The 25623-nt window shown below is 43.2% G+C and overlaps 3 protein-coding genes across 11 annotated transcripts in view; all 3 read left to right on the top strand.

Moving 5' to 3' along the window:
• The window catches only part of LOC124177004 (unconventional myosin-XVIIIa), an 85140-nt gene extending 68601 nt beyond the window's left edge, over positions 1 to 16539 (top strand). For 3 of the 6 annotated variants that reach the window (XM_046558992.1, XM_046558993.1, XM_046558996.1), the window contains 11 exons: positions 8121 to 8249; positions 8384 to 8527; positions 8674 to 8763; positions 12133 to 12492; positions 12659 to 12813; positions 13188 to 13311; positions 13396 to 13850; positions 13948 to 14260; positions 14759 to 15022; positions 15103 to 15440; positions 15550 to 16539. In XM_046558992.1, coding sequence (XP_046414948.1) covers positions 8121 to 8249; positions 8384 to 8527; positions 8674 to 8763; positions 12133 to 12492; positions 12659 to 12813; positions 13188 to 13311; positions 13396 to 13850; positions 13948 to 14260; positions 14759 to 15022; positions 15103 to 15440; positions 15550 to 15556 — 2379 coding nt within the window. In that variant the 3' untranslated portion in view covers positions 15557 to 16539. Of the gene's footprint in view, positions 1 to 4354; positions 7553 to 8120; positions 8250 to 8383; positions 8528 to 8673; positions 8764 to 10568; positions 12019 to 12132; positions 12493 to 12658; positions 12814 to 13187; positions 13312 to 13395; positions 13851 to 13947; positions 14261 to 14758; positions 15023 to 15102; positions 15441 to 15549 lie in introns of those variants that run through there. The other 3 variants (XM_046558997.1, XM_046558995.1, XM_046558998.1) reach the window with 3 other exon arrangements.
• Positions 16540 to 16760: 221 nt separating this feature from the next.
• Positions 16761 to 20514, top strand: LOC124177011 (facilitated trehalose transporter Tret1-like). 4 transcript variants are annotated; one of them, XM_046559015.1, is made up of 4 exons: positions 16761 to 17534; positions 17654 to 17704; positions 18887 to 18977; positions 19149 to 20514. In XM_046559015.1, exons 2-4 carry the CDS (start codon positions 17672 to 17674, stop codon positions 20504 to 20506), a joined length of 1482 nt encoding a protein of 493 aa, XP_046414971.1. In that variant the 5' UTR covers positions 16761 to 17534; positions 17654 to 17671; the 3' UTR covers positions 20507 to 20514. The 4 variants fall into 4 exon arrangements, with proteins under 4 accessions (XP_046414971.1, XP_046414974.1, XP_046414973.1 ...); XM_046559018.1 differs by lacking the exon at positions 16761 to 17534 and having other exon boundaries at positions 17687 to 17704; positions 19136 to 20514; XM_046559017.1 differs by lacking the exons at positions 16761 to 17534; positions 17654 to 17704 and adding an exon at positions 17922 to 18505 and having other exon boundaries at positions 19136 to 20514.
• A 24-nt stretch (positions 20515 to 20538) lies between these two features.
• Positions 20539 to 25220, top strand: LOC124177012 (facilitated trehalose transporter Tret1-like). The gene is made up of 3 exons (XM_046559019.1): positions 20539 to 20985; positions 21292 to 21486; positions 23016 to 25220. The coding sequence occupies exons 2-3, from the start codon at positions 21426 to 21428 to the stop codon at positions 24356 to 24358; spliced, it is 1404 nt and encodes a 467-aa protein (XP_046414975.1). The 5' UTR covers positions 20539 to 20985; positions 21292 to 21425; the 3' UTR covers positions 24359 to 25220.
• Positions 25221 to 25623: the final 403 nt, after the last annotated feature.

Genomic DNA, 25623 nt, shown 5'->3' with positions numbered 1-25623 from the left:
ATTGGTATTGATCTTGATAAATATTACGTGAACACGCACTTCAAGCACTTTAAAACTAGCTAAAGTTCAAATCTTTAACATCAATAGAACCACATACAAAGGTTTGAAGAAGGGCATGGTTTCAATTTTTAACATATTTTTACAAATTTTAGATTCATCCAGCTCTCGAATTACTGACATTATGAACAAATACCGCAATACTTGTCATGTTTTCTGTACGGCAAAGTGAAAATCAAATCGGAAATATCGAGTTATGTTTAAAAAAAAAAAAAAAAACGACAAAAACCACCCCACTCGAAGTAGAATGATTTACTGGTTCACTTGCCAATCAGTTTTCCTCGAGAAAACTACGAGTGCTGATATTCATTCCAGGTCAGCTATCGACTCTTCGGTGTTCGCTGTTTCGTCATGCAGGTCGCTAATTACCGCTCGTTGAAACGGCCTGATTACCCTGTCAAATTTGGGGCGGTAAAAAATTTGCCCACTTTGTTGCCAGTAAAACTCCGTACATATATCTCTTGTACTCTCGAGCGATGTTTATATTCTACAAGGTTGCAATTAGTTACGTTACCGTAACGATTCATGCTGAGGAAAAACTTCGATACCTTTATGATTAAATTCTGTACTATAACCGACAATTTCTCTTTACGATAACCGTTTTCATTTCTTCATTCTATGTCTTATCGTGTGGACTGCAGTCTAAATGTCTCCAACGACGAGCTGTTTCTCAATCATGTTTATCCATCTCTTGGAAGACCCTGCTAACGACTAAAATCATTAGCTATGCTACTCACGAGACTTTCCTGTAAGTCATCTACTTCTGTCTTCCGCTTTACTCGTGACATCTGTCACATTTTCCTTATGCTACTCTCCAGTTTCTTCCTCTTTGTTCCTTAGGCAGTTTTAATTCGCCGCTTCATTTCGCAACCGCGTGAATCTTTATAGCTCTGTACGTAATCGTGCCAACACTGTCCGAAACGGAAGTCGTCTATTAATAGTTCCTGAAAACCTATTAAAGCGCAGTCGTATATTACAGCACCTATTGATTCCTCGAGGCTTATTTGTTACTGTATAATTCAACATCTCAGAATTCCATTACTAAAATCCGAATCAGTACAAATTTTTTCAGTGAACGGTGTTATGCCAGTACATCATTACTGACAGTTAAGTGTTGGATGTGTATTACATATCTATTGAAACTCCACGAACTATGATTTCATATATTTTCCTCTTCTCGAAGGTTAAATACATCTTTACGATCATGTCGAAAAACATTCCATTTACACTGACCATTCAACGGCACTAATATCGGATAATCGAGGTTAACGATCATTCGGTGTCATGTCTAGATTGCTGATATTTAATTGATTATGTATAACTATACCTATGCCCATCCATAGCACAAGATTCGAATTCTACTAAGAATTATATATTTATGAGGAGCGTACAATACGAATTATTGCAGACATCTGAGGATGTCATTATAAGTCATCGCTTGCTCTCGGAAGGCAGGCGTTCGCTTTCTTGCGCAACAAGCTGAGGCTGGATTCAGGCGTGGGTTATATAAATAGTCGGCAGCGTCGGGTCTTCACTCGAACCACGTTGAGATGCTGCAGGGCAGCGCATGGAGCGGAATCGGGACAACCGGTGCCGAACCAGGTAGGCAAGCAGGTGCTGCAATCCTCGACATCTCGAGCAGGTTCCGAGCCAAAGAACCCGGAGTTTAACGCAGGCAAAACCCTCGGCCCCGTCTTTGGATTAGTACCAGTACCTACAGCAGTCCGCGACCCTCGCCTGTTTGCTCAGCAGGCTCACGTTCGCCGAAGAGAATGTTACCCACACCAGGCGACGCGACGAAGAGAAAGAGATTTTTCCCTCCAAGGAGAGAAGATGACCATTTTCATCTCGCGAAGGCTGCTACGATATCGTTTTTTTCTAAATTTGGCATTTACCGTGCTCTCTGCAAAGTTCGTGCCAAAAACCAAATCGATTTCTTTCTACAGTGAACTCACTCTCCACTCTGTGACAAAATTTTGGTGCAGACCTATGTAACGGACTTATAATTTCGCAGGTATAAATCTGAAACTATCTGATACCCGAGACGAGATTTAGGATATTAAGAAAATTTCAAGGTTATCGAGGCTTATGTTATATGAAACGTTCTTAAATAGAGAAATCACGAGCTAACAAAACCTCATTTGAATATCAAAACTACGCCAAAAGTATCGATTCCGATGTTTCAGATTCTAATGAGAGCCGAGATTGGGACTTATTTGACCATCGGAAGCCTTAGTTACAATATTTCTGTATTAGATTTAAATTAATTCTTTAGGTTTTCTTTTCTTGAATTCCGCAGATTCGGGGATCTATTAAGTCAAACTGCAGAGCTATAAGGATCCGGAGGGTTCAAATGAGACCTAAAAGATAAAGGAATAGAGGGTGAAGAAGTTCAAACGAGTTTCAAAATTTCGACCGATCATTTTATCTTTGAATTGACCATAAAAATTTCCAATCACTGAACATCACATTTTTTACAGTGCCTAAGTCGACGATTCAGTATTAAGAGATCCGTCGCTTCCAATATCGAGAGTGAAGTGATTCGATCAGTTTCTCCGAAAGTCTACCGACTTGATACTAGATACTACATACTTGAATTCTTACGCCTACTTGTCGTTTTTTTTCTCTTCAATCCGCAGTTACCTCAATCGCGCATCTATACATTCGATGTAATAAGATGCTATTAGCTTTTTGCCGGTTACTTGAAACCGGTTTACACGATGAATTTAGCGAGCTTTGCATGCCGATCTTATACTCCGCTTGTATGTACTTACGTAGTCAAACGACACATTACGCACAACACTTGTGGCAACAATTGTGACATTCTGTCGAAGTTTCAAATATATTATGTACTGCCATATTTCTTTACTGACCTCCGTACAATTGCCTGTGAGAAGATAGTGATGCGTATTTCTGAGGAACAATAATCCATCAATTCATTACAGAATGTTACTCGAACTTCTTTTCACACCATTTACTCATTTCACAACCAAAATGCTGTCATGTCGTCATTACCGAGTGTGATATCGACCGAATGTAAACACGTTTTGAAATTGACCAATCGAATCACAGTATAAAACTGTTTTTTTCCTCATCGCCCCCCCCCCCCCCCCCCCAAACTGTTTTCATGGATTGCCTCGCGCACCGATTCGAAATTTATATTTCGCGATCTTGGCGCGATCGAGGAAGAGAGAGCAGCGAAATAACGAGAGATGCTTTGCTCATACCCGCATACTCACATAAAATATATACCTACCCAACGGTTGGAACCACATGCAATAAAACTGTTCCACTTGGGATATATTTCAATGTCTTGGCCGCGCCTTGTGACCACTTTCACTGGGGGGGGGGCTCCTCTTCCTCCTCCTCCTCCTCCTTCACGCGGTATATTTCTATACGCCTTCGTGTCGAGATGAAGAGAAGAAGAAAAAACAGCCACGTAATTGTCTGCGTGGCCATTTTCATATCTTTTAACTTTATTATCACTACCGCCGTTTAATGAATAACGTCGCTTTGTTCAAATTTTCATTCCATATCTGTATCCATATAATATAAGCAAACCTTGTTTACCTATATAATTACTGCGATGGAATCGCATTGCGCAGGGTTACACGCTTACCATCTGCCGGTGATTCCTATGAGGCAGAGATTTTATTCTATTTCCTCTTTTACTTCTCTATCCCTTAATCAATCTCTCTCTTCTCTCCCTTTCTCTCTCTCTCCGTCCCGTTTCCCCCGCCTTCACCACAAGCCAGTATAACTTTTTCTCATCTTCTTACATCTTCTGCAGTCTCTATTCCGACTTCACTTCCGCTTCCCTTCGTCTAGATCCTAGACTAGACTTGAGATAATTTTTTCCACATTGTTGCCTCACTGTAAATGGTCATTACGATCCAAGAACGGAATGATATAATGGAAACCTGACAAGTTTAAGCAATCGATGAAAATGATGAGTAACTTTTCTAATCGCAATATTGGGAAATTTTCATACGTGCCAAATTTTGCACCAATTAGTTAATTAGCAAGGATTTATCGACATCGCCTTCGAATGGATCTTGACCTCCTCCGACTTGGCTAGAAATCAGTAGCTTTCTTGGAGGACGGAGCCATGGAACTGCGGCTGGAGACAGCTACGGCAGAGTCGGAGTAACCGGTCGCGTGGACGAGAGGTTACCAATTGTGTTGGTTCTGCTTTGGCCAGGTGCGCGAGGTGGGGAAGGTGCATGAAAGACAGGGGGGCGCACCTGACTGACTAGCTCTCGGTATCCGAGATCCAAGAGCGCTCTTCCTGGACTCAGTCCGAGTTGGTGCCGCGAGCTGCAATGTCGCGGATCCTCTGCTGCTTCGACCGCCATGCCAGTTTGTCTCAGTGATAGAATCCCGGCCGAAGATTGATTATGGATTTCAAAAAAATGAGTTACAGTTGAAAACTTGCCTGCCCTCAACAGTCGTGAACTGTCGCGACGTTACGGAAGTAACGATCAAACTGTGTCCACGTGTCATTAATCGCGATTGTGAAAAGCGGTATTAAGACTGTTATTGAAAATAGTGTAATAACAACCTCAATATCGAGTCAGGCAATAAGCCAGCCGACTGTAACGGTAAACGATCGACTCGCGTTAGCCACTGAGTTTCAATCAACCGTCTTATAGACTCCTTCATAGATTGAAGGATTAGATTATTAACAGCGAAGGTTGGTTGCTGTTGTTTTCCGGTGTGTTAATGTGGATCCATCAAAATCGATGGTCATGTCTTCGTACCATTGAAAACACTTGGAGCATCGGGGCTGCAACTTGCTGACCGTCCTATACGAGGGTCCAATTGTAGACTAGATAAAGCTAGCTGCTTACAAGAGGTTTCCGTGACTTGACGCTATCTAACCAACACTCGTCCGGAGTGCTGCTGATGTATTATATTGAGGCAACACACAAGCTTGACCGCGAAGCGTCTCATTCAGTGGACGTTTGTTGTTTGAGAGGAAAGTCGTAGACCTTTGATAAATCGTGGAATCAGCGTGCAACGACGCTGGCTTAGCTCGATGCAAGCTTAAGTATCGAATGAGTGTCCGATGATAGTGGCCGGTGAATAATCCACGAAATTCGATCTGATTACCGCAATCTTTGAAAGAAAAACTCTCTGTGTTCATCGCGTGTGATTGAGTGTAACGGTAATCATGGCTTCGGCGAAGGGCGTTTGCATACCAAAGTCGACGAATGGTGTCGGTCTTCAGAAATTTTACAACAATCCAAATTGGTCTCCATCTGGACCTCAGCGTCTGGCTAAAGCCAGAAGCACGTCGAACATTGCGAAGCAGATTTCATTACCCGTAACGAATTCGCAAACACAACGACAGGATAAAAATGGCGTTGGTAACACGGCGAGTAAGCGGCATAGTATCAACGGGCCTCCAAACAATAGATCATCACCTGCAGGTGCCGTTACAAACAAAAGTGCGCGTTGCTCGACTTCATCGGCGAAGTCGGCCGCGCCAAACGTGACCGTGATACAAATATCGGGAAGCGACACCGGTTTGGCAACAAACAATTCAGCCGGTAATCCAGTTCCGGCGGTACGCTCAAACGTATCTGGAAAACCGCGTCCAAGTCTAAGCAGACTAAGTCGAAGCAGCCTGTCCCTAAGCCCGATGAAGAGCGAGCCGAAAAATAAGACCAACAAAAAAGAGAAGGAAAATTCGTGCACCATACTGGAGGACAGAGCACTTTTGAAGAAAGGTTTACTTCCGAAAAAGCCGGACGCTCTTCAAAGAAAAGGTCTCAACCGATCCACCAGCCTGTGGAACGTTCCTGTAGACTCTACCCAGCAGCAAAATACACCTTCGAAAAACAGACATAGCATCCATGAAGGAAGCAAAAGCAACGCAATTGGAAGTGCTGGGAAAAACGAAAACAGGGGAATCCTGAATCGTACCACCAGCCTGTGGAGCGTTCCGTGCGCCGCTGGCTCAGGGAAAATGTCCAGAGCGAAATCCGTGTCGGGACTGCGACCCAGCCGAATACCACTATTCACGCAACATCTTAGCACACCAACTGCGGCCAATTGTTCTCTGGTCGATCTATCGCGAGTAGATCGTAACGCAGAGGTCAGTACATCCAAGAAGGTCGAAGACTGCGACGAGCTGGACCGATCCGTTGACGAGCACATTTACCAGAACTGTCAAGATGCCGCGGTCAAGCGAGTCGACCCAATTTATCAGAACTGCCGGACGAACTTGCCAAGCCCAACGAAAAATTTACCCATTTACGAAAATCTCAAGGGCCAAGGTGCGTTGTTGGAGAGGATCGATAGTCTCAAGGAGCAAACTCCGAACGACAAAAATGTCCCGGCGAAGAAGGAACTGCTGCGCACCAAATCCGTACCGTTAGAGGTTCACGATTCCGTGGACCTGGAAAAACGTGTCAAACAGTTGATGGCTGAGCTAGACGAGGACAATGATAACAAAAGCTCGAAAAGCGTCAAGAGAGATTTGAAGATAGACCTAGAAACTTGCCGGGCGAATCTTGCTAAGAGTAAACAGGTCCTCTCGCGGAGTCGTGATAACTTGAACAGAAGCAGAGAAGAGCTTGCACGGAGCAAGGAGAATTTGTCTCGTAGTCAAGAAACATTGGAGAGAAGCCGTGGTTTCGCGAAAAGTCACGAGAGTCTTCTTCGTCGTGGCGAGCCAGAGACAAACATCCAGGAAATACGCCGGAACTGGGAGAACCAGATTAAAAAGTCACAAGAAATGTCGGAATCTCCGATGACAAAAAACAAACCGTCACCGAAACCAAGAATCAACACGAACACCGTGAACTTGTCGAAGAAACCACCTCCGGTACCCGTGGCAACGGATGCGCTCCTTGAAGCGAAGAGAGTAAATGGCGCGAAGAGGGTGAAGGACATCGAGCACCTCGTAAACTTCTTCAACTGTAAAAATACCACTGAAGTTGTTCAGCAGTCACCTGGGGCAAAGGATATCATTGTTACCAACGAATGGAATAAAGAAGGGTCTGTGGCAGCTAGCCCAGCCGCTGATGAGAACAACAAGGACATGTCGAAGAAGGACAAAAACGGATACATGTCCGACGACAATTGTTCCGAAGACAGCGGCCACATGAGCAACGAGAACGACGCGGAATGGAAGGACCGCAACGAAGAATTGAAGAAATTCAACAAGAGCGAAGATTTCTTAAAGGGTATTATCCAGGACCTTGACACCAGCCTCGAAAGAACCATCGAGGTTTTTAACGCCACCCCGATAGTACAGCGCTTCATTCCCACCGCGGAAAAGAAATCGGCTAGAAAAAGTTTGTCCATATCCAGCGGGGCCAGCAGCATCGAAAGCTGGGAAGATGCAAAGTCGCAAAGCCCAAGGAGCTCCAGCGAGAGCGAAAGCTGGAAGACTGCGGCTACGAAAAAGATGTCGCCTGCCTCGCCGATTATACCGTTGGCCGAAAGACAACAGGTCACCATTAAAACTACACGCTACCGTACTCAGGTAGTGGGCGCTTGGTTGTGGAATTAATTCACGCGCAGTCAAGCTAATCTTTCTCATTTTCTTACCTTCCTTTCTCTTCTTTTTCCTCCTCACGCTGATCTTGATATTTTCAGATAACGAGCTATTGAATTACTTTTATTCTTTTAAATCATGCTAATAGAAGTTTGGATCGCTCGATCCTTCTGACCGCCAAATTCGTTGACAGATCACACCGCATTCATCTTGTTTACAGTCAACTTTAACTTTTGCCAAGATTTCCCTCGGCCGTTGACCGTGGACAGCGAGTATTATTATAAATTGCAATGAAATTTTCAACAAGTTAGGGTCTTGATTTCCTCCCAATGCTCATCCGTTGTTATTTCGTTTATTGCTTAGCATTCATTTAAATGTAAATAATCATAAGAGATGCCTTTGTATTCATGCTGCAGGTATATTAACACGTTGGTATAAATAAGAATACTGGCATAATAATATCAAGCCACACGTTGTAACTGTATCGCTTTTATCTCGCATCAAGCGAAGTGTCGTTATCTAGTTAAATTGGACGCGTGTCCATTTCCGTTGACAGATATTTTTCCGCTCTGGAGCGTTGGAACAACTCGAGTCTCAGAGGGATGAGAAGTTAACCGGTCACGTAATCTTGCTGCAAGCAAGATGCCGCGGATATCTTGCACGTCGTAAGCTCAACACCTTGAAGGTAAGCGTCGAAGCCGTTAACTGACTTTGCAATTATGCCGAATACCATGATCAAGAACCATAAAAATGATTAACGTCAACTTTTTCCGACTATTGGAAATCTTATTGCAAATGTAAAACACTTTTATGTAACAGTTGCAAGACATGGCAGTGCGGTGTATACAAAGAAACGTGAGGAAGTTGATGTCTGTACGAGAATGGCCCTGGTGGCGTCTCTACGTTAAAGTAGCACCACTCCTCAATGTTCACCGCACCGAAGATCAGCTCAAGGCAAGAACGGTAAGTCGTTGGTTCTTCAAACGTTCTGTAGTAACTGTAGTTTTCACGTTTACATATTCAAAACTGTATTTGAATGCCAAATTACCCCGTAAAGATTTGGGAGGTAGAAAAAGTGCTTTGCTCACATCAATTTGATTGGTTTGCAGGAAGAACTCGAGGTCCTGAGGGCCAAGGTTGAAAGGCTGGAACAAGAGCGAAATCACCTGAAGCACGACAACGACAAATTGGAAAATAAGGTGAGTCTAAAGAAAAATACGTACCTACATATGTATCATTTTTTATCAGTATATAAGTAGGTTGACGACAATCTATAGTCAAAACCTGTTATAATAAACTTGAATTAGCCGACACGTAGCGAGGCTTTTGTGCGTTCCAATTAAATCTTTTGAATCCGTGTAATTGAAGGCGTGAATAGATGCTGGAATCACAATGCACAGAATTCTTGGACGGTCTCCCGATCGTCAGTCGTGAGGTTCGAAGTGTCCGACGTTCAGTTAACGTTCATGTGAGAGTTGGAATAATAAAATACCGAGAGTTTTTTCGTATATTATTAACCCGTCGATACGCATATCGCGCATTTTTTTTTTTTTTTTTTTTTGCCATTTGGTATTTCGACGATGATCTGGATGTTTTCTAGTGCCGAATACGTAAGTTGCCAAATCTGTAGGATTGCATGTGAAGATCAGATGAGAACGAAATTCGTTGCGTGTTTCATAATGTGACGAGTCTACCCGGTGAAGACAGGTTTGCACTTAGCAATCAAACGAGCATTTAATTACGTGGATCTTATTTGTGGCTTTGAATACGAAATGTACGAGATCGCAAGAGCGGGAAAGAGACGGAAAAAGCTTTTATACGACGAATAGTAAATGGATACAAACCGTCCGTAACTTTTATAAGGTCTACTTGAGACGGCTTGCTATTGTCAGTTGAAGACGACGTTCTCCGCGATGATAACATTGGTTGGATGGTTAATCGGATACTTGGAAAACGTCGAATTCCATTCTCGATGAACATCCACGTGGAGGATGAATCGGCTAAACTCTTTACCTCCTCAAAAGAGTAACCAAAAAAGGGCTGAAAGTGAACAAAAACATCGGTCTATCCTGAGAAGAGGACAAGAGTACCCGGAATTGAACGACTAGTTCGTCGACCTCGTCTCGCTGTCTCCTGTTAGTAAAAGGTGACGGCTCATGGGATTCGCACACCTGCTGCACATAAACCATCGGACGTTGGATTGGCAGTGGACAGATTCAATAAGAACAAGAGACCTCGAGTTGCAGCCGGATGAACGAATAGATGGACGATAGAGGATCTTCTGCCTGACCCCTAATGATTCAGTTCATATTATTAAACTCGTGAAATGAGCTTACTTCCCGATAGCTTACATAATCAAGACTGTCGGATGCTTCATCATAAATGAAAGGAACCCCTTGAAGGTGAGCTTCAAAGGGATGTCAGGTTCGGTTGATGTTTCTCAAGTATAATTTGACACCCATCCTTTAGAAACAGGAAAGTATCCATATTTTCAGAAGCGAATTATAGTTTACGATCATGTTTCTCACTCCTTTGATGAGCCGTTGCAGCAACCGATTGAGGCCGTATGCGCATCAGTAAACAGATTCGACAAGCGTGTAAGAATATTCTTGGCTCCTGAGTCCCAGATTCGAAATGCTAATTTGTTGGGCCGAATTTTCTCGATGGTTGTTATTCGACAAGAAATGTAATAAGCGTCTAGCAGAACGTTTTTTCCTCGAAGTGAAATGTAGAAAAATACGTGCGCGGATACCGGCAGTTAATATTCTTTGATTGCTAGCGATTCTGTAAAATAGGAACAAACTCCTAATTAATCAGCGATCTCTGCTGATTGCTACGCGTCGTTAACTCGATTCTCTCTCCTCAATCGTGTTTTGCTTAAATGCATCTTCTCCAACCCTTCCACCCCGGAGAAGAGGGACAGCCAGTAGTTGGCCAATGGCCAATTCCGTCTGCCTTTTCTCAGAATAACTCAGAGGTGACCACCTCCTCCACCACCTCCGTTTCCACGAACGTTTTGCTAACAGTACACCTCTGGGGGTCGAAGGCAAACGGCAGTTGCAATCCACCTCTTCGGTCGGCCGGTTCTTCGAGCTATTCAAAAGTATCCCGGTTACCGAATGTCAGTATTACGCAACCGAAGTTCATCTAAAATCTGCGAATCGGACCAGCTCAAAGAATTCAGTATCACGTAACGTAACCAGTTCGTTCTCCGTTTCAATATAGCACCCTAGCTAATGCGTGATGAGTGCGAATTACATAGAACAAGACGGAGTGAATAGTACATGTTGGATGTAAGGTTTAAAGCAAAGGAAGTGTTGATTCATGCGACGTTTCATTCAGAGAAATTGTTTTACAACATCGTTGTAACAGTGCGACGATGTAGTCAGTGCGAGTGACAGGAAATTCTCAACAATAGGCTCACACAGAGGTCTTACAATTATGCGGACAATGCACCATCTTGTCTTGTATCATAGTACGTGACAAAAAGTACTTGAAACAACGGTCGGACGTCTCGATACATCTGTCAGACCTATACGGGCATGATGCGGCTGACGGGCACTCCTCGGCTTTCTCTTTGAATAAAAAATCTCCAATTGAGAGATTTAGAAATGCCTCTAGCGCCTACTATGTATGCTGGACCCATACCATCGCCGATGGGTTCGTGTTTCGTGGAAAATGGGTGCGGCTACAATGCAGCGAGGAGACAACAGATGCCGATCAGAAAGTCGATGACTAGTGATCTCGCTGCTGGGATCGTCGGTAATCATTCGCGAAGGCCGCCCCTTCCTCCGAATTCGTTTCAACAAAGACCGTTGAACAAAATTGCTATAATAAAACCAAACGCATCGACAAAAATTATCAGCAGAAGCCCATCACCATGCTTATCAATCGGTTCGAAAAGCTGCAGATCAATTACTCCGGTTCTTTCCCGGTCAACAAGGTCACCGTCCGTTGGCTCGGTCAGTTCACATTCGGGAACGTCACCGATTCCCAGAAGAACGTTCCCCCAGGAGTCTATGCCCATGAATCTCGACGAACTGCAAGACAAGGAACAGGCGCCGGTCGTTTTCGATGCCAGTCTCAATTTTGTCCTAGGTATCGAGAAGCAGAAGGTTCGCCAATCCTTTCGGCCGACCGCTGCACATCTAGAGCCCGCCACCGCTTCTTCTTTTCTGTCCTCAAGGATTTCGGAGTTCCTTCAGCGGACGGATCACGTGATGGACGAGTGGAAGAGCTTGGGGCACAAGGATGAAGCGACGGAGTTTGGATCCTTGACCAGCCTACCTCACAACGACAAGCATCGTCCCTTAGGCCGAAGCCGCAGTGCGACCAATATCATGATAAAGGGTTTTCAGTACTTCAGTAGAAGCAACAGCGTCGCGAAAAGTCCCTCGGGTACTCTGTCTCGATTGTCTGAGGACAGAACGCTGTCGGAATGCGACGGTGACGAGGTAGCGAGTAAAGCATAAATTACTTTTTAAGAACTCGCGAGAGCTTAGGGGAATTGGCCGAGTTCTACGATAGTGATATTTGACCGAATGGTCTCTGTCCATTTTCTTTTCCAGTTGAGCGAAATCACCGCTGACTTCGCCGAGGAACACTCGACCTCGACCCTTGCTGCCGAACGAATCGACGCCGAGACATCGGAGCGTCTCAGGCTGGAACGTGAGCTCCAGGATGTTACCCAGGAGAATAAAAACCTCCAGCAAACAACCGAGCGACTGGAAATGGAACTGTTGTACGCAAGAGCTGCCGATCTTAACGGAGTTGCATCCGACGGTGAGGACGGCGACGAAGGAGGTGTCTACAAGCAGAGGTACGAACATGCCGTCAGGGAACTTGAATTTACCAAGCGGAAGATGGCTCAGCAACACGAAGACGACCTCGAGCAGCTGGTTGGCCTCAAGAAACAACTCGAGAAGAAGGTGAGCGTCATAGTTGTTATTAAAAATCAGGTACCACTCCCTTGCGGTACGGTTATTTTTACCAGCACCTATACCACGTCTTGGAATCAGACACTACAGCGTACCACTTGAAATATATTTCAATTTAAAAATACTAAACTAAAACCTTCATCATAATCTTCTTTAGTTGGCGGATGCCTACGAGGAGGTTGAGGAACAACGACAGGTCGTTGGTCAATGGAAACGCCGAGTGCAAAAGCTGAACGGAGAAATGCACGACTTGCGTTTGCTGCTCGAGGAACAAACGGCGAGAAATAATCTTTTGGAAAAGAAACAACGCAAGTGAGTGGAAACGTTTTCCGTTCTATACATAGTAGGTAGTCTTTCGAAAGCTCCGATAGTAAATTTAGAAATGGAACACTCTGCAATTTCGTTTTACGGCAGAGTTGATTATTTCCATTATGTGCATGATTTACATTGGTCAGTTTCTCAATTCATCAGATCTAACAAGTGTTTGGCTTTCATCCAAGCGCCACAGTACCATCACTACCGGTAAATAATTACATTGGCATCCGTGATGGTCTGTGTCTGTTCGTTATTAGTTACTGGATTGAATCCAGCTTTCGATAAGAGAAATATATCACTTTTGCCTCGAAGGTATTACCAGTATCCGTAACGTGCACCATGTCAGTGTAACGTCTGTTTTTCTATACCAGATTTGATTCTGAGACACAAAATCTGATGGATGATCTCAGACAAGAGAAAACACTACGAGAACGAATTACCAGGGAAAAAGAACTGGCGATTGCTGAGAAATTCACCATTGAACAAAACTTGAGTGTAAGTCAACTTTCAGAAACAATAGTTAAGGACATCGAAATCTCGTAAATTTTAACATATTACAAGTACATGTTGTGATAACAGGACGCCAGGCTAGAGATTGAACTGAAAGAGGAACGACTGCACAGTCTTACACAGGAGTTGGAGGATCTGACTTTCGGCGGAAAGACCGAGGAGGAAGTTGCTCAGCTGAAAAAGGCGAAACACGAACTGGAAAAGAAGACTAAGGACCAAGAAGAGGAGTTGGACGACTTTGCTGGACAAGTACAACTTTTGGAACAAGCAAAACTGAGACTAGAAATGAGTATTGAACAGCAGAGAAAAGAAATGCGGAAGGAAATGCAGCAGAGAGATGAGGAGCTGGAAGAAGTGCGCGGCAATGCGCATAAAAAACTCAAAGCTCTCGAGGCACAACTGGAGACGGAACACGAAGAGCGGACTATTCTTCTTCGAGAAAAACACGACCTGGAACGTCGGTTGGTAGCTTTCGAAGAACAGGATAGAACAGACCGCGCTACAGACGCTGAAAACATGCAAAGGTCGGTTCAATTTTCATCCATTTCAGGATTGCTGTTGAAGTTAAAAACTTCTGCGGCTCAAATAACTAACCGATCATTTTCTATTCTTCTAATGTAGACTGAAGAGGGACCTGAAAAGGACAAGGGCGCTGCTACGTGACGCGCAGACCATGTTGGAACGAACCAAAGGCGATTCTGCTGGCAAGGCTGCGCTTCGACAGCTGAAAAATCAGCTGGAAGACGCTGAATGCGCTCGGGCGGTTGCCATCAAGGCAAAACAGGCGTTGGAACTTGAACTTAACGAAACCCAAGCTGCTCTTGAAGAAGCATCTCGCCTTCGCTCGGAAGCTGACGAGCGAGCTAATGTTGCCTCTAGGGAACGAGCGGAGTTACGGTCTCAGTTGGAGGAAAACGAGGAAGAACTGGCAGAGGTTGGTAAACATCTTTGTAGTCCCTTTCCTTGAACATTGTCCGAAACTGGGCCTCTGATGTACATAAATGGTTTATATAGCAGTGTATGGTACTAGCCGAGTATAAGAAGAAAACATTTTAACGTACGAACATGGGTCCGTTATAAGATGTAGTTAATTAAAGTTCATAAAAAACAGGCGCTTCATCGGAGGTGTCAAACATCACAAAAATTCTTTCTATGTGTTCAGTTGGTGGCTTCAGATATTTTTCTTGGTGTTTAGCATAATCCAGGTAGCAAATGGCCGTTAGAGAATGTACACAATATCCCAGTTTCAAATAAAAAAGAGATTTAACGCGTATTAATAATATACACACCATACACTACCCACTAGTATGCATTACAATATTGTAGAAACGGGGCTCAACTCCCATAGGATTTGGTTCAAGGTTCTTTTCAAGTCATAAATCATGCTTCCAGGGTCCTCTTTACGTATTTAATAATATCGGTGTACCCTCAGGTTCTGAAGAAGTATCGAGCAGTGGTGCAACAGGTTTCCGCCGAGCAGGCGCAACTCCAAGATTCTCAGGCGCAAGTGGTAGCCTTAGAAGCCGAAAGATCGTCACTCAAAGATCAACTAACTGAACTTTCGCAGCGTCTCGAGTCCGTGGAACAGCTTGGTGACCCAACAGCAAACAGCCTAGCAACTCGAAGGTTAGAGTTCCGCACAAAGGAGCTTGAAAGTAAGCTGGAGTTGGAGCAAACTACCAGAGCACGATTGGAGGTCAGGGTTCATTTTCATCTACAGCGAAAACTACTCGTGGTCCATCTGCGTTATGAATGCTCATCTCTTTCCTTTTGCAGACCCAGATCGCCAGACTAAAGGAAAACGTGGATAAACTGCAGACCGAAGCAGCTCTTCTACGCACGAAGGAACAAACGGCGCAGGACGCGGCGAGGAGGCTGCAACGCTCCCTCAGGGAATCCCGCGATGAGGCAAGTTCCGCCGTTGCCCGGGAACACGAGACCATGAGAGCTCGACGCGACCTTGAAAAGACTTTGGAGGCAGCTGAGGCTGAGACCAAAGTTGCCCGCGACGATTTGCGTCTGGCTCTTCAAAGGATCGACGACCTCCAAAGCGCAATTCAAGGTGAATTAGACCTTGACTGCAGCGAGGAGGCGACAACCGATAATAGCGACAGGTCAGTGGCAAGGCAGTGTTGTTTATTCGAAGTGAACTTGTCGCCTATTTCTAACTGAATGAAAAACTCTTCTTTCAAGTAATATCTATTAATCTGATGTATTTTTCAGTGATTGAACGAGTTTTCAACGCAATTAAAAAAGCGATAATTACAAAATGTAAACTGAAGCTGATCAATGAGGAAGAGAAATAGAAGTACGATCGGGACGAACAAGATTTGCATGAACGATTAGACGAGGTCCCTCCCCACAGAGGCGGTTATCAAGAATGCAAATGGAATGATGAGAAACTGTCTCAAAAGAATATAACGGTATGTCGCATTCTCAACTTTGGCGAAATATAAAGTAACATGTATTAATTAGAGACCGTATAGAATTGATTATGTACTATTGCTGTGTGATTGCGAAGACAGAAGTGATGAATGCAACTATTAGAGCGTTATTTTTACTATTCTTAGTGAATAATAAAATCAAACAAAAAACTAAGTAAATAAAAAAGCAAGCTGAAATACGTTTACGATTACCTGAGCTGTACTCCGACATGTACAATCTAAAAGTCTGTAACACTGATCATACCACACTATCCTTATCGAAGTGTGGTAAATCAAGGAAATCGAGTGTCGTATTGCTTGCATCGAAGACTTTTGTTCCTCTCGCTTTTGTACGCGTGTGTTGCTATAACGCTGTTAAATGTCATAATTGCCAAATGTCTTCCAATTATTTCGACAACTCGTCATCTCACACCTACTTGGAAGTATTTTATACCCAAACGGGCTCATAACAATCGTTTTATGTTTTACACAATTTGACCAGCGTGCTGGCATACAACGTCTGCGTCAGGAGGCTTAAATACTTAATGCCAATCAGCCAAACTGTGGAATCCTGTAATATTTTCATTTTCTACGACATGATTTAGAGATGTATAATCAATTCAACCGTCGTAGACGATGATAACGTTCAATAAGCTAATCACTAAGTTCACTTTAAACGATTGTATAAATGATAAATATGTGGTTATTATTATATAAATATAAGACGATCAATTGTCTGTAAGGATTTATGTAACTTATTGCTTTGTATAATGCAAATCTTATTTAATTATTTCACAGGGTCTTCTGTATTAAAATCCCAACCCCCAAACTCAAAATACACAGCAAAATAAACATCTATTTTTCTCGTAGTTCGGCTGAGCGTGAGCGCAAAAAATCCTGTGCTTTCCAACCAAGGAACACACATGTTGTTAAAAGTACCGAAAATAGCCGCCTGGTGTCACAGGGAAACTGGCCGATCTCACGACAAAAAAGACAGCCAAGTTACGGTAAAATCGAGAAACTCCAGATCCCAGTCTTATTGAGGTTTCCGGCCGTCCGATCGTCATGACTTATTCCTTTTAAAAATATTAGTGTCGATTCCAACAAAGTGTCAATCAACGAAATTCAGTACTGATGCTTGTTGAATGCGAATCATTATCCAATTAGTGTCGGAATGAGCATGATAACGCCAGCTGACTCACGATGTAACAATACATATCTTAAAACCAGAATCAATTTTATTAATGCGGTAAAGACGTACCATTCATAGTCTGTTACGTGAAGCCAATTTGATTGAACCTAGCTTTGTTTCCTGGAAAGGTAGCATAAATTTATTTTTAATTATCCTGACTGTCTGAGCAAATAGGCACAAGTGAAAATTCTCACGGTTTCTGTAAAATATAACATACTATCCTGGCTTTACGCCAGCGTAATTCAAACCGAATCAACTCCGTAAATCGAAAAACGGCTTTTGCAAGAGGTCACAAACCGATCCATGCTCCTGCTGTATGTTTATGTCAAATCGTAACACCTTACGACTCTCACATGCTCACGTATCACATGACATGCGTAGTGACATTGACGCTGATAAGTGTATGTTCATTATCGCCACGGTAGGGCTGCTTACAAGTGCGTCGGCTAACTTGCCCCGCGATAATTCTGCTCTGTTCTTGTATAAATATGCGATTACAGCATAAATTATGTATCCGTTGCAGTATAACCAATTAAGTATGATCATTTGAAGCAGTGCAGTGCTTGATGTCTAACCAAGACTTGTAACAACTCGTGAGTATGGTCCAAATCCGTTATCTAAACATCATTAATACGAACAGTCTGTTATCTCATGTCGTGACGATCAACTGCGAACATTTGTACCACTAAACCGAATGATGTTGGTAAAATAGTGTGCAAGAGTCGCAACAATGGATAACGACAAGGCGGCTGCATCGAACTTGGTAAGTTGTGTTTCTATCATCTCTTCAAACTTATCCTTGAATATTCATTCTGCTCGCGAACTACGGAATATCTGACGATGACCCTGCACACGTGGATCTCCGGGCGAAGCTCGCTATCGGAGAGACGTAGTCGAGCGTTGTGTCAACTTTTCGCGCCAATCCGAAAGCACTTTGGCTTATTGATATGATTGTGCCAGTTGGGCAGTGGTTGTCATTCCTTCGAATTCAACGTGAGATGAGTTGGGTATATGGTTGAAGTCATTTTTGATATCAGTGTTCCGCGTGTTTACCGGTTAAAAATTGTGCTAACGATACAGGAAATTTTCAACTGCGATTAGCCGCACGAATCTTGAAATATTTGAATATTGGTTTGACACAAAAATCGAACTTGTCAACCGCTGTCAATATGTAAGAATTAAAAAAATATCCCAGAGGTGACTGACCCGCCTGTTCGTCGAGTGTTCCGTGCGTGTATATCGGGACGTCGTTGCAAGGAACATGCGCGCGAGAAGTCGGAGATTATTTTGGTGAACCTACCAGGCCGAGGAGAATCCCAAGAAACGAAGAGTTGTGAGAGGACGGGAAAGACGCCGAAGGGGCGAAAAACAACAGCTAGCTCTTCGAGTAGAATCATCCAGCGTTTCGAGTCGTCTAAGCTTCCCAGTGATTTAACGACACGCGCGCTATTTTCACGTTCCATTTTCTTCGTCCGCAGTTCGCGTCGCCGTTTTTCCATTCACGTTTATCGTTTCAATTGTTTAACGCAACGTTTCATTGACTGTTCGGTTGATACACGATATGGTAATGTCAATATCATTTAAACAAGATCTAATTACTCACGCGTTTCTATTAAATTTGTGCATCTCATAGTATGGAACTAACGTTCAAACTCGACCTGTGAAATTGATCCGAACTTGAAACCCGATCCTCTTGTTTTCAAGAATGGATGATATTGTGATGTATCATATGTTTTATATGCTGTATCTTACGGCTCCTCGGGCTATTATATCAATGCTAATTGTATATCGCGATGTTGATTCAAAACCCGATGAGACGAATTGTGGCGATTGTCACACTGCGATACTTGATTAAAAAAGGTCGTCGAGATCCGATTGCAGCATCATAGAATTTTTTAAACTATGCTTATCTGACCTATAGTAGAATAAAACTTTTCTTCTTAAGGTCGATAGGACGGAGATAACTGGTTCTTGCCAGCACAAAACCGACCCAAACGGGAGAACTCAGTGGAAGCAATGGGTGGGCAGCATCACTGGTAAGTGTGCTGGATTATGTACAGTTTCAAAATCAAAAATTGTACCATCCAAGTTCGACTTATAGATCCATTTCAATAACTAATCACACCCTAAAACTTGAACCGAACTACGCGACTTGATTTCATCAGCTCTCACCACGAATTAAATTCTATATCAGTTTACGTTTACAGCAACGATGTCGATGATCTCCGCTGGCACTGTCTACGGGTGGTACACGACATGCATTTCCCGTCTTACAAGTCCCGAAGCTCAGGTGCATTTTACGACTGACGAAGGAGGCTGGCTTCTGTCTTTGACTGTAGTGGGGTCAATGATAGGACCGTTCATCGGAGCTGCTATGGCTGATAGTATCGGCCGGAAAAAGACTCTGCTGATATCTGTTCTTTACTTTATTATTGGCTGGGTAACCGTGATCTTTGCCCGAAGCGTGACAACGTACTACGTGGCTAGGCTGATCCTTGGCATCGGAGTCGGCGTTTCGTACACGGTAAACCCGATGTACGTTTCCGAGGTTGCCGACATAAACATTCGCGGTGCTCTTGGAACCTTGATAGCCACGAACGTGTTCACAGGTTCATTATTCGCCTGTGTAGTCGGATACTGGGCGTCCATACAGGTCCTGACAATGATACTTCTTTCGGTCCCGATTTTATTTTTGGCAACATTCATCTGGTTTCCGGAGAGCCCATATCACCTGGCAGCGAAGGGAAGATACGAGGAGGCTATGGCAGCCATCAAATTTTTCAAGGGCATCCAGGATGAGGTGGAAGTCAGGGAGGAGCTCGACTTTATTTTACGAAGCATAAACGAGAACATAGACAGACAGAGCTTTCGGGAAAAGCTATCAGAGCTGCGTCTACCCAACAATCGCCGGGCTCTTTTCATCGTCATCGGTTTGATCGCCGCCCAACAACTGAGCGGGTCCTTCACCACTACTTCCTACTTGGAGGATCTCTTCAAGGACGCTCACATAGCCCTCGACCCCGACCTTGCGACATGCATCGTCTTGGCGGTGAGCCTGGTCTCTTGTACCTTGTCGACCTACACGGTGGAGAAGGCGGGTAGAAGGCCACTCCTGTTTGCCTCGACTCTGGGCACAACAACGACTCTGGGCATCCTTGCGACTTACATACTCCTGGAAACCCGGACCTCGATCGACATTTCGGTTGTCAACTGGATCCCAATTCTGGACGTAATCCTCTTCCAAATTGCGTACCAAATAGGCTTGGGAACTCTGACGAACTCTTTGATTGGTGAACTTTTCCCAACAAACGTCAAGGGCATCGCGGGCGCCACGATCACTGTCACCGACGGTATTTTGGGATCCACTATTTCCAAGCTTTATCAAGTAATCGGTGATCATCTCGGGATATACGTCGTTTATTACTTCTTTACTGGCTCCTGCCTTCTCGCGTTCTTCTTTGTTCTCGCATTTGTGCCAGAAACTAAAAACAAAACATTTGCTCAGATACAAATTGACTTGGGCGATAGTGAACTTCGGTGTGTTAAGCGAAAAAATAAAGACTGATGCATGAAGCCGTGCAGATATTTTTTTGTCTCATCTAATCGTCTCCACTCGTTCGTTAGCATAATTTTTCCGTTAACACCTGACCGCGCCCCCTTCCCTTCTCCCTCGATCATCTTTCGATATGCAAATGAAAGGAATACGGTGTGACTTACATATTGTCAAGCGGACATCGCGTCGCGAAAACATTTATTGAAACTCCGTAGCTTGGCTTGCAACTAGAGAAACAGACGCACATGTCACACAAGGCATTTTTATCATTGACAGTGTATGCCTGAATAACAGAGTTTGGTACAAGTTATAAAAATAATAACTCAGGCGTCGCTGATATAACTGAAATACGAACAATCTATTCGTGGTTCTCAGCTGACGATCATCGGCATTTAATCAGTAACTGCGCGACTGCTTCGCTCGCACGAACTATTCTGGTGAGCTCGTATACAATGCAGTTGTATTTGTTTTTGCTGTTGCTTTATTCTGAGGTAATTACCAAGTACATTATTACACGCAGTTGAATGGAATTGAACTCATTTCTAGTGGATTGAACAGGCCACATCTGATGGTACTTGTCGTAGCTTCGTGATCAAAGAAACAGATTCTTAATTACCGTGAGCGCTGAGGAGATAGAGAACATTGGTTTACTTTCTCCAACGTCCTCTCTCTTTCTCTTTCCTCGGCAACTGTCAACTCTGCATTCTAACTATTCGAAAGACTGGAATTTGTACCCACAAGACTATCATACAAACCATCGAAATGTATAAATAAAATGTTTGATTACTATTTTTCAGTAGAAATCTGTTTGATGTACGCAAACACATTTATCATACTACGCATACTAGTCGCTTTGCATGCTGGTCAATATCATCATTCGAAAAACGAGTATATCGACTTAAGAGGCTTACAGGCTGATTTTGAGTAAATAATGAATAAACCGACTGTGGGGAAAAGGACGCAATGGAAGCAATGGGCAGCTGGAATTACAGGTTAGTGTTTTTCGAGTGAATGATTGATGTGAAGCAATGGCTGAACACTAGAGCCTGACATTAATAGATACTCATTCATCACAATTCGACCAAGACTCTCGGCTTATCGCTCAGTTTATTAGCTTTCATAAAAGTTAATTTCAGCTAGTCTAGCGTCTACCAAATCGTTATCGTGTTTTGTGTGTAATCAAATCGTGCTATTCATGATATGCTATTCATGTAGTTGCAACTGATCAATAAAAACTTTATTCGAATCTAAGTCTGACTTGTTACACTACTTCGTGATATCGGAGTTGAAGTTTGAAATATCTTTAAGGGGGTACATGGGTTTAAAAATTTCAGAAATCTATTTTAAATTTTATTTTCTATCCAATAGTACAACATGTGAAGAATATTTTCCCTAAGTTTTAAGTCAATTGGAGTAAAAGTCTAGGAGAGAGAGCCTTCGGAAATACCTTTCTTCTTTTCTCAAAACTGTATTTTTGAAATCGGTGGCCAAACTTTCATAAAAACTAGTGCACAGACCTTATTGAAATTTTGCACTTCTTCTAGATAGTATTGGCTAATGATTGAACAAAGGATTTTTTTTCTTCGATCACAACTTACTTTACATGGTGTAAGGTGTACCGAAAATCGGACTTTTTTGCAAAAAGTTCTGCAAAAATTCAAGTTGAAATTATTAAAAAAATTCTTCGTTCATTCAGTAGCTATAATCACCTACTAACTGAAAATATTTGGTTTTTTGATGTCAAATAAAGCTAGCATGAGTTATCGTCACCACCGCGAAAATACTGGGTCCCTAAAAACCAGTTTTGAACAACTGAATTTTCAAAAATTTTGAATGAAAATTTTATCAAATATCGTTCAAATATTGTTCTTTCATATGCCTTAAGTTTGAATATGCTTTTTTCAACCTTCGAAACCTGTGTAACCCCTTAATGTAGCAGCTGATTAGCATTTACAATGGGCATTCCGATAAAATTCGACAAGTGTTTGACACTCACCTTCAAATTTTAAAACTGCCCTTTTGAATTTTTTTTGAGACTTAGTTCAGCGGTTATGAATTTTCCAAAATCCCTAATTTTGATGGATGCTTATCTTTCAGCTGATTCTAGTCCGTCACCAGGGGGTCACATCAAAAAATATCTGAATGTTTTCTGTCACTTGAAGTATTGACTTTTTTCGAAATGAAATAAACGTTTTTTGAAAAACCGTTCACCATTCGAGAGATTTTCTCTCAGACATTCCTCCAAGTGACGTCTTAGCAAAGTACTGGAAGCGCCTGACAAACAAGCGACGACCGAAAATAGAGATTATGGAAAAATTATAACTTCCGAATCAGGTGTAGGAAAAATCTGAAAAATTCATTTGTACGTCGAAGCTTAGAGACTCTCACATAAAAATTAATTAGCAAATCGAAAAGGGTGGGGATAAGAGACTGGTCGAAATTTATTTAAACTCCATAATACAATCATGTCAAAATCTGGGTGCAACAAATTGTTGAATAAATATTCCATTTCTGCCAACAGCCACCATGAGCATGGTTTGCGCTGGGACTGTCTACGGATGGGCGACAACCAATCTCTCTAGGTTGATGGATAAGGATTCTCACATCGTTATTACGTCGGACCAGAGTTCTTGGATAGTGTCATTGACAGGAATCGGTTCGATGATTGGACCCTTCATCGGAGCAGCCTGCGCCGATACGTTCGGCCGAAAAAGGACACTTCTATTGACAAGTTTGCTATACGGAGTCGGCTGGCTGATCGATATATTTGCAACTAAAGTGGAAGAGCTGTACATCGCTCGCGTGATTCTAGGGACTGGGATCGGAATTTCCTACACGACAAATCCCATGTACGTCTCGGAGATCGCCGACGTCAACATCAAGGGCGCCCTCGGTACTTTGATTGCAGTGAACGTATTTACCGGGTCAGTTTTCACCTGCAGTTTAGGACCGTTCGTGGCGATAAGAACCCTTTCCATAGTTCTCTTCCTGATACCGATTCTCTTTCTGTGTCTGTTCGCCTGGTTCCCCGAGACTCCCTACTTCCTGGCCTCGAAGAAGAGGTACGTCGAGGCGGCTAAGTCACTGTCGTTTTTCAAAGGAATAACGGACAACCAAGAAGCAAAGAATGAACTCGAAGCAGTGATACTGAGCATAGAGAAGAACTCGACCACTCAAAAGTGGACGACCAAATTCCGGGAAATGTTACGTCCGAACAATCGCAAGGCACTCGGTATCGTCGTTTCCCTTATCATCGCCCAATTGATGAGCGGCAATTACACGACCATGGCGTACTTGGAGGTACTTTTCCAATCAGCGAATATCGGTATCAACACAAACTTGGCAACTGTGATAGTCTTGGTGATGGGACTTTTATCCTGTGCTCTTGCTACCGTCACTGTGGAAAAAGTTGGATGCAGACCGTTGCTCATGACCTCAACATTGGGAGCATCCGTCACCTTGGCGGTATTGGCGAGCTACCTCATCGCCGATCGGAACGGCTTTAACGTGACATCGGTAAACTGGCTTCCGGTCGTCACCATCATTCTTTTCCAGCTCGTCTATCAGCTCGGGCTTGGCGCGATTCCTGATGCCCTCATCGGCCAGCTGTTTCCGAATAATGTTAAAAGTATCGGCAGTGCCATAGTTACCATTTCGGACGGGGTTTTTGGTCTTGTTGTTGCCAAGTTGTATCAAGTGATCGGAGATGCCGTGGGTGAATACGTTGTGTACTATATATTTTCCGCTGCCTGCTTCCTGGCCTTCCTATTTGCATTTGTCTTCATACCGGAAACGAAGAATAAGGAGTTTGAAGAAATCCAACAAGATTTGGCTGTCAGCAGACTTCACTGCTGTAGGAGGTGAAATGAATCTGTTTTAAAGAACATTTGTCGTGCGACGTGAAGGGACACTTTTTTCAGTACTTATTCGAAAGCTTGCGTTTGTCGTGAGGTACATTAAGCTATTGGTCACTGTGCATTATAGGAAGAGGATGGAAAATATCAATGTAACCACCTGGAAAACGGAGGTGATTGTAGATAATTCTTCGATCCCAAGACAAAGCAATAACATTTTTACACAAAGTTTACTCTTGGGAAGATTGCACCATCCGAATTTATCGAGCAGGAAATGCTGTGAGTCCATACTGATTATGACATTAGCGCAACTCCGCAAACCAGGTACGGGTATGTGCTACGCTAAGGGTAACGTGTAATTATGCTAACGAGGCGTGATGATATCAATTACCGCATAAAACTGGTGCGTGCTGACAGCCACCTTCTAACTCCTGCAGAGTATTCCAGCATTTGCAGATCCCAACGTTGCTAAATATCATTCTACGTACACGGATATGGCAAACGCTTCTATAAACCAAACGAGCAGATCATTTCCGTTTTCGAACGTTACCACGTATAATCTACGTTGAAAGTTGCAAGTTTCAATCTTGTATACGATGTTGTGATGGTTTCTCATGGTCAGAAATTATAAAAGGTGTAAGAAATGCTTTTGAAACCTACATCAGTTGACGCCATGTTATGCTGACTAGGTTGTTAGCTGTTTCGGTTTAATGGCAGGTACATAACGTGGGTTTCGTGAGTTTTGCAATGTACAATGAGTAATTTTTGCAAGATGAGCGTTGAAGATTGGTCTTTCCGCGTTCAGATAAGACTTTGTTCTCCTCAGTTTATGAGACGGCAGCAGTGCGAAATAATAATTTATGAAGACACCAGGTGTTGTTTATACTCGCTCGCTAGACCCATTCTCCAAGCCTCATGATTTATCTTCCTCAGAGCTACGGCAAAGCTTCACCGCCGCTTCTGCAGCTTCTTAATCGGTGGGCAGGATCTGAAGCCTGCGATATATCTTATATTGTTTATTGATTACGTCGAAGGTAATTAATTATCATCGCCCAACGGTTGGTACTCATTATTCTCAAAAGACTCTGCTCCTATGTTCCACAGAACGCATGACCCCAATAGTGAGAACACGTCTTTAGTTCCTCGACGATGTCGCAGCATCACATCGTCGTTATATCATACATCGAGTGAAATAATTATTTAGACCGACATGCACGGCAATTAGGAGCTGGTTTCAATTTCCAACTTTCAAAAGTGAGCGACACATATACGTAA

Source organism: Neodiprion fabricii, chromosome 2, assembly GCF_021155785.1.
Source record: "Neodiprion fabricii isolate iyNeoFabr1 chromosome 2, iyNeoFabr1.1, whole genome shotgun sequence".
NCBI lineage: Eukaryota > Metazoa > Arthropoda > Insecta > Hymenoptera > Diprionidae > Neodiprion > Neodiprion fabricii.
This window is presented reverse-complemented; position numbering and strand designations above follow the sequence as displayed.